This window comes from Oncorhynchus keta, chromosome 3 (genome assembly GCF_023373465.1).
Source record: "Oncorhynchus keta strain PuntledgeMale-10-30-2019 chromosome 3, Oket_V2, whole genome shotgun sequence".
Taxonomy (NCBI): domain Eukaryota; kingdom Metazoa; phylum Chordata; class Actinopteri; order Salmoniformes; family Salmonidae; genus Oncorhynchus; species Oncorhynchus keta.
Window position 1 is genome coordinate 25,815,425 of NC_068423.1, and position 9,010 is coordinate 25,824,434.

General features: G+C 48.2%; 1 protein-coding gene across 1 annotated transcript; it reads left to right on the forward strand.

Annotated features, from left to right (window-relative positions):
• The first annotated feature begins 2,151 nt into the window (after window positions 1-2,151).
• Window positions 2,152-7,993, forward strand: LOC118363505 (5-hydroxytryptamine receptor 7-like). Its single transcript, XM_052494191.1, has 2 exons — window positions 2,152-3,478; window positions 6,274-7,993. Exons 1-2 carry the CDS (start codon window positions 3,033-3,035, stop codon window positions 7,079-7,081), a joined length of 1,254 nt encoding a protein of 417 aa, XP_052350151.1. The 5' UTR covers window positions 2,152-3,032; the 3' UTR covers window positions 7,082-7,993.
• Window positions 7,994-9,010: the final 1,017 nt, after the last annotated feature.

A 9,010-nucleotide genomic window follows, 5' to 3' on the forward strand; every position in this document is an offset into this window, starting at 1 on the left:
TCACTTGAGAGTATAAAAATCACTTTTGATGTACAGTGCTTTGCAACCAACAACTTACCGCTGGTTTGGTGCTTGTTCACTGGGACGATTCTAACTGAAACATCCTCCCTCGTAAGCAAGCTACGCAAACAAGCCAATAAGATGCCATTTTGAGTAGGGGAAGGCAAGACAAAACTAACACTAAAGTGGCAAGGGGAATCACCAATATAACCATGTTACAACTGTAATCCTAGATTCAAGTAATTCAGATGAGAAAAACATCACCCAGATAAGCAAATTAAAATTATGGTCAGTAAAAAAAACTTTAAACTCGTCTCTCAATTCAAAATAATGTGTCAATACTTTGCCCCTTGACAACCAGCGGACTTCTGTATGTTGTAAACGTTTTACATGGTTACACGAGAGTTCAGGGGTCTTGCTTTAAAAAAGTTAACCATTTTCACTGTAGTGTCCAAAACGTTTTTCAAACTGTCAAACTTGCTGCTCTTGTCAGCAAGAGCCTCTCAGTGGATGCTGCAGTGTACCCAAGTGGCCAAGTGGCGTCACTGCTTGCACGTGCGTTCACCCTCCACTGTGTCTCCCTGTCATGGCTTCTCCGACATCAGTACAGATTCCAACATAAGCAGCAGCTACGTCTGGCTACATACGGACCTTTAGTGGAATTCCCGCGAGAGAGTAACGGTTAATGTGATTGGATGTTAATTATTTGACTAGGTTACCTGCATTTGACATTGTGTCATTATTTCGCTGAACACTAGATGGTTTAATTGTATTGTTGGCAGTGAAACGAGGCTACTCAGGCGAGAGAGAAAAAAACTCACCCAAATGTATAGCCCTGTTGTAAATTATAAATGGAATGTTTGAAAATGCGAAGAAGGAATAAAATTACAATTTTTTTTATGTATTACGATTTTAATTTTTAATGTGAATCACATTTTCATTTGGCGTACCCCAGACGGCATTAGGCATATCCCTGTTTGGGAATACCTGCCCCAAGACACCAAAAAGCGTCTTCGTATAATCTTGGGTATTGTAAAACATCGGCCGATTCGGCTTTAGTCTTATGAATAATACAGGACAGGTCAGATAAACACACTTCAGTACATCATAACCCCATGACATACTTGGCTGTGACCAGGTGTCGATCAGATTACAGTACTATATTTGCACATTTTACACGAATATTATTCATTTTGCTGTTCCAGTACCCAACCTCACAGCCTGGGAACAGAGGATTGACAGTAATGATTTACAACAACATGTTTTCCCATTCATGTCAACATTCTCTGATGTGTGAACTGTTACGGAGTCTAGTTGATAGGTATTCGACTAGCCGGACTGTTCCCCGGACTCCATGTGTAGTGGATTTGTACAATGCACAAACAAGGCTATTGAACCTGACATTGGTGTCTGTCTGTATTCCTTTATCCAACATATCATACTGAAACATGAACCTCCAACCATCTTTGTAGTACCATTTGAAAGGCCACATATGAATGTATTCCCATTTGAGTACATTTATCAGTTAGAATATGACACCCACCCTGCATGTCTCAACCGATGTCGGGCACGACAGAATCATAAAACACGGGACGAGATGTTAAAAACTGTCCATTGTGCCAATAGATGGAATGCACTCGCATGAGATTTGCCGTGATGTTGACAGAGTGGCATGGGAGGTTTATTTCTTAGACTGGGGTAAGATGGGACACATCCTCAGTAGTGTGCCTTCGAATCAGTGGGTGTTTCGGCCTTTAATCACTAAACACCCTCATCAAAGGTGGCCAGCTAAAGGGTAATCAAGCCTTAGCTTGTGTCCCATGCTCAATTAAGATGTCCCACGGGACTATGCAAGGCAGGGGCGTCCTCTTCCCTGAGCCAGCCCTACAGCTGACCGCATACCTCATATGCCCTCCTCAAGTTGGAGGGATCTGAATTGGAAATACATCAGATGGTGTCAAATAGGGTTTAAGCTACATTTGCGAATATGAAAAAAATAACTGCGTTTGCGCCTTTTTTAGATAGGCCTAATTGACGTTTTAAGGTAAAAAAAAAAAGAATACAATAAGTACATGCTTTTTTTAAAGGTGGAGTTTTCAAAATAAGTCATCTTTGAACACATTTATCTGTTGAATGTTTTGCCATAAAAACAAGTCACCACTTTTACAATGGGCACATTTGCATGGAAGGTTTGGTTCAAATGAAAAGGGGTGCTGTCAAAAAGTGATCCGAATTCAAATGGACGTGTACATACCATGGCCTCACGGGCTCCATCCTACTTCTGACACCAACGTAGCGATTATATGCGAACAGCGACAGTGTAACGCCGGGTGTCTCGATCCAGGGTCTCCCAGAACCCAGACCTGCTAACCACGACAGCTCCAATAAGTTGCTACAGTAGGCTATATATTCATTTCGTGTGGCCATGTTGCAGCCTACACATTTATTAGGCCTACTTTGAAACTCTATTACAGCCAATAAAATGAGTTATTTGGATACAGTTCCCCGTGTCTCCATGCGTAATTGTCCGTGGCCGCATTTGATTGGTTGACTATTCAGACAATGACATAATTATTTAATGTCTTGAATAAATCATTGATAGATTTGAAATGGTTTTAAATATATTTGCTAGTACTCCAATATTCCCGGTGTTTCGGATGTCATTTGTTACCCAGATATAATTGCGCTGACATGCCCCAAGGAGCTGTTATTTCTAGGTGGCGTCCAGAGGTGCGAGATGTCCGCAGAAATATTTTCTATAAATTTTTCCGCCGTGCGTTTTGAGTAATGTCCATAAAATAGAGCGTGTTTCTGACTTGGTTACTATGAATGTGCGCTCTGGGCGGACGATGCAGATGAGTCATTTACATCACACATGCCCACATGCACGTCTGTGGGTAGGCATTTTTCGGGGTTGCCTGTTCATGGATAAAAACCAACCAGCATGGTCGTGGATACAAATGGAACTTTCAACCACAGCAACATGAGATCTTACGCGACAGAGAGAAGCGGAAGAGCCTGGCGCAACTAACATGATTTCGGAGGCGCTCGTTCCACACTTGCTGAAGATTGTGCAAGAGGCGGCGGAGGCGGTGTCCCCCACTTCGCAGTCTTCAACTCTGCTGATGGAGAACAGCACCGGGTGCGGGGAACAAATTCGGAACTACGACAAGGTGGAGAAAGTATTTATTGGAGCGATCCTCACCACGCTCACGCTGTTTACTATCTGCGGGAACTTGCTGGTGGTGATTTCGGTGTGCTTCGTGAAAAAGTTACGGCAGCCGTCCAACTATCTGATCGTGTCCCTGGCGGTTGCCGATCTTTCAATCGCGGTGGCAGTTATGCCGTTTGTCAGTATAACGGACCTTATTGGGGGGCAATGGGTTTTTGGCCGAGTCTTCTGTAACGTTTTTATTGCCATGGACGTGATGTGTTGCACTGCATCCATAATGACGCTGTGCGTAATTAGCATAGACAGGTAAGTGCCGTTCCAATTCCTATTTCCCAGTGATTGACGGACTGAAATATAGGTGCCGGCGTTGTGCCGAAAATCTCCCCCATGACAGAATCCCACCCCTTTCTAATTTCCTTAATTTTGTTGCCTGGAGTCAAATACTTTGTGGCACACATCCGAGTCAAATACTTTCTATAGAACAAACCTCAGGTCAGGATGGGCAACTGAAATGAATAATTAATGCCTGTGTGTTATATTAAACATAGTGGAGGGAGTCAAATGTTGGCAAGCAATAAACATTTCAGAACAACTATGGCACTGGACGCCTCCGGGTGCGGGCGGGTGCTGAAGGGGGGCGCCGTATTGAAACAAATAGCCAAACCGAAAACTGTAGGTTAAATGTAGGTTAAACTGACAACGGAGTGAAGAGCAGAAATCTCAACTAGCAAGCAAGTAGCAGCAATGAAGAATGGGGGATTCTGTCAGGGGAAGATTTTCGGGCCAACACCGGTACTCATTTGGTGCCAGTACTGTTTATATTTAGGTGCAGGAGCTCCGCAATACTTTTAAAATAATATTCTATAAGAGGAACAGGATCTCAAGCAGTAGAACATTTGAAGTGCCGGTTCTCAGCTCCAGCTCTGGTGAAGCACTGCTATTACATACATAGAAGGACAAGTGTATTGTTTGTGTTGTTTGACAAGGTTATTAAATCCGTTTGGTTATGCTTGTTAATTATGCATTTAATTGTTAATTGTGCATTTAATTTGTTAAATAAAAATTGTGGTTTGTGTTTTGTGCACATATAGGCTACTTGATGAAATTGTGTGTTAATATTCCCATACGGGTAGTGCACCAATTGGTCAACTAAATTAAACATATATATTTTAAAAATCTATCATATATATTTACATAGTAAATTGAGTGGGTAACACTTTCCCCTCCAGAACTATATTTTCCCCCTGCAGCTGGATCAAGCCCTTTATTTCTCTGCTGCTCCCTCTACTCTGTCTCTCTGCTGCTCCCTCTACTCTATGTCTCTGCTGCTCCCTCTACTCTGTCTCTGCTGCTCCCTCTACTCTGTGTCTGCTGCTCCCTCTACTCTGTCTCCCTGCTGCTCCCTCTACTCTGTCTCCCTGCTGCTCCCTCTACTCTGTCTCCCTGCTGCTCCCTCTACTCTGTCTCCCTGCTGCTCCCTCTACTCTGTCTCTGCTGCTCCCTCTACTCTGTCTCCCTGCTGCTCCCTCTACTCTGTCTCTGCTGCTCCCTCTACTCTGTCTCTGCTGCTCCCTCTACTCTGTCTCTCCTGCTGCTCCCTCTACTCTGTCTCTGCTGCTCCCTCTACTCTGTCTCTCCTGCTGCTCCCTCTACTCTGTCTCCCTGCTGCTCCCTCTACTCTGTCTCTCTGCTGCTCCCTCTACTCTGTCTCTCTGCTGCTCCCTCTACTCTGTCTCCCTGCTGCTCCCTCTACTCTGTCTCCCTGCTGCTCCCTCTACTCTGTCTCTGCTGCTCCCTCTACTCTGTCTCCCTGCTGCTCCCTCTACTCTGTCTCTGCTGCTCCCTCTACTCTGTCTCTGCTGCTCCCTCTACTCTGTCTCTCCTGCTGCTCCCTCTACTCTGTCTCTGCTGCTCCCTCTACTCTGTCTCTCCTGCTGCTCCCTCTACTCTGTCTCCCTGCTGCTCCCTCTACTCTGTCTCTCTGCTGCTCCCTCTACTCTGTCTCTCTGCTGCTCCCTCTACTCTGTCTCCCTGCTGCTCCCTCTACTCTGTCTCCCTGCTGCTCCCTCTACTCTGTCTCTGCTGCTCCCTCTACTCTGTCTCTCCTGCTGCTCCCTCTACTCTGTCTCTGCTGCTCCCTCTACTCTGTCTCTCCTGCTGCTCCCTCTACTCTGTCTCTCTGCTGCTCCCTCTACTCTGTCTCTCCTGCTGCTCCCTCTACTCTGTCTCCCTGCTGCTCCCTCTACTCTGTCTCCCTGCTGCTCCCTCTACTCTGTCTCTGCTGCTCCCTCTACTCTGTCTCTGCTGCTCCCTCTACTCTCTCTCTGCTGCTCCCTCTACTCTCTCTCTGCTGCTCCCTCTACTCTGTCTCTCTGCTGCTCCCTCTACTCTGTCTCTCTGCTGCTCCCTCTACTCTGTCTCTCTGCTGCTCCCTCTACTCTGTCTCCCTGCTGCTCCCTCTACTCTCTCTCTCTGCTGCTCCCTCTACTCTGTCTCTCTGCTGCTCCCTCTACTCTCTCTCCCTGCTGCTCCCTCTACTCTCTCTCCCTGCTGCTCCCTCTACTCTCTCTCCCTGCTGCTCCCTCTACTCTGTCTCTCTGCTGCTCCCTCTACTCTCTCTCCCTGCTGCTCCCTCTACTCTCTCTCCCTGCTGCTCCCTCTACTCTGTCTCTCTGCTGCTCCCTCTACTCTGTCTCTCTGCTGCTCCCTCTACTCTGTCTCTCTGCTGCTCCCTCTACTCTCTCTCCCTGCTGCTCCCTCTACTCTCTCTCCCTGCTGCTCCCTCTACTCTCTCTCCCTGCTGCTCCCTCTACTCTGTCTCCCTCCTTCTGCTCCTATCCTGTTGTAATAATAGTAACTCAAGCTTGTAAGGAGTTTAGAATTCCATTCTCAAAAGTATAGCCCAGCTGTCGTAGGCTACATTATAATAACATTGTTATACAGTATCTTATTATAATCGCTATAGTTCATTTGGGGTGAATAACTTCCCAGTGTTTGTTTTCTGTTCATGTAATGTATTTACAGTAGTATGTTCTGTATGTGTAAACAGTTTATGTTGAGCAGCTAATTAATGATATGTATTTTTTGTTGTTTGTTGTGAGGTACCTGGGCATAACCAAGCCTCTGACCTACCCTATGAGGCAGAATGGCTGTTGCATGGCCAAGATGGTGCTGTTCGTGTGGCTCCTCGCTGCCTCCATCACCCTGCCCCCCCTCTTCGGCTGGGCCCAGAACGTAAACGACAACAAGGTGTGTCTGATCAGCCAGGACTTTGGTTACACCATCTACTCCACCTCAGTGGCGTTCTACATCCCTGTATCCGTCATGCTCATTATGTACTACCGCATCTACCGCGCCGCCAAGCTCAGCGCCGCCAAGCACACCATCACGGGCTTCCCGCGGGTCGGGGAGGAGGCGGCGCGGGGGGAAGAGGAGGAAGCCATGGAGGAACAGGAGGAGGAAGAGGACAGCGTGGACTGTGTGTCGGCCGCTCTGAGGCTCCACAGGGAGGTGGAGGAGTGCACGCGATTCTCCCGGCTCGTGAGGAGCAACCGGAGGAACATGTCCATCTTCAAGCGGGAGCAGAAGGCAGCAGCCACCCTGGGGATCGTGGTAGGAGCCTTCAGTGTCTGCTGGATGCCTTTCTTCTTACTGTCCACGGCCAGACCCTTCATCTGCAGGGCGGACTGCCCTAGCTGTGTGCCCTTGTGGGTGGAGAGGACCCTGTTGTGGCTGGGCTATGCCAATTCCCTCCTTAACCCTTTCATCTACGCCTTCTTCAACAGGGACCTGAGGACCACCTACAGCAACCTGCTGCGCTGTCGTTATCGCAACATCAACCGCAAGCTGTCCGCCGTCGGGATGCACCAGGCCCTCAAACTGGTTGAAAAGACTCACTCTGTTATCTAAATGTGACCATGGTGTTATTGTTGTGGTATTGTGGGAGTTGCCATCTAAATGGTGTTATTGTTGTGGTTTTGTGGGAGTTGCCTTCTAAATGGTGTTATTGTTGTGGTTTTGTGGGAGTTGCCTTCTAAATGGTGTTATTGTTGTGGTTTTGTGGGAGTTGCCTTCTAAATGGTGTTATTGTTGTGGTTTTGTGGGAGTTGCCATCTAAATGGTGTTATTGTTGTGGTTTTGTGGGAGTTGCCTTCTAAATGGTGTTATTGTTGTGGTTTTGTGGGAGTTGCCATCTAAATGGTGTTATTGTTGTGGTTTTGTGGGAGTTGCCTTCTAAATGGTGTTATTGTTGTGGTTTTGTGGGAGTTGCCTTCTAAATGGTGTTATTGTTGTGGTTTTGTGGGAGTTGCCATCTAAATGGTGTTATTGTTGTGGTTTTGTGGGAGTTGCCTTCTAAATGGTGTTATTGTTGTGGTTTTGTGGGAGTTGCCTTCTAAATGGTGTTATTGTTGTGGTTTTGTGGGAGTTGCCATCTAAATGGTGTTATTGTTGTGGTTTTGTGGGAGTTGCCACACTAAGAAAGTCTTAGGTCAATGGCATCTGCTTGCCTGGTCCTCGACTCAAGATCTTGCATGTCCAGACAGTCTAAAACAGGGCTCTGTCACGACTTCCGCCGAAGTTGGCTCCCCTGCCTGTTCGGGCGGTGCTCGGCGGTCGTCGTCACCATCCTACTAGAAGGTGGCTCCCCTGCCTGTTCGGGCGGTGCTCGGCGGTCGTCGTCACCATCCTACTAGAAGGTGGCTCCCCTGCCTGTTCGGGCGGTGCTCGGCGGTCGTCGTCACCATCCTACTAGAAGGTGGCTCCCCTGCCTGTTCGGGCGGTGCTCGGCGGTCGTCGTCACCATCCTACTAGCCGCCACCGATCCCTTTTTTCGTTTTCTGTTTGTTTTGTCTTATTAGTTGCACCTGTGTCTATTTGTGGTTGCTTGATGGGCTTCCTTATTTAAAGTGCGTATACCCGCTCTTGTTTTGTGCGGGATTATTCTTGTGTTATTTAGGTGTGTTCGTGTTCTGGACCTGGTACCCTGTGTTTTGGGTTGGTACCCTGTGTTGTGGGTTGGTACCCTGTGTTTTGGGTTGGTACCCTGTGTTGTGGGTTGGTACCCTGTGTTGTGGGTTGGTACCCTGTGTTGTGGGTCGGTCCCTGTGTTGTGGGTCGGTCCCCTGTGTTGTGGGTCGGTCCCCTGTGTTGTGGGTTGGTCCCTGTGTTGTGGGTTGGTACCCTGTGTTGTGGGTTGGTCCCTGTGTTGTGGGTTGGTCCCTGTGTTGTGGGTCGATCCCTGTGTTGTGGGTTGGTCCCCTGTGTTGTGGGTTGGTCCCCTGTGTTGTGGGTTGGTCCCCTGTGTTGTGGGTTGGTCCCCTGTGTTGTGGGTTGGTCCCTGTGTTGTGGGTTGGTACCCTGTGTTGTGGGTTGGTACCCTGTGTTGTGGGTTGGTCCCTGTGTTGTGGGTTGGTACCCTGTGTTGTGGGTTGGTCCCTGTGTTGTGGGTTGGTACCCTGTGTTGTGGGTTGGTACCCTGTGTTGTGGGTTGGTCCCTGTGTTGTGGGTTGGTCCCCTGTGTTGTGGGTTGGTCCCTGTGTTGTGGGTTGGTCCCCTGTGTTGTGGGTTGGTCCCCTGTGTTGTGGGTTGGTACCCTGTGTTGTGGGTTGGTCCCTGTGTTGTGGGTTGGTCCCCTGTGTTGTGGGTTGGTACCCTGTGTTGTGGGTTGGTCCCCTGTGTTGTGGGTTGGTCCCCTGTGTTGTGGGTTGGTCCCTGTGTTGTGGGTTGGTCCCTGTGTTGTGGGTTGGTACCCTGTGTTGTGGGTTGGTCCCCTGTGTTGTGGGTTGGTCCCTGTGTTGTGGGTTGGTCCCTGTGTTGTGGGTTGGTCCCCTGTGTTGT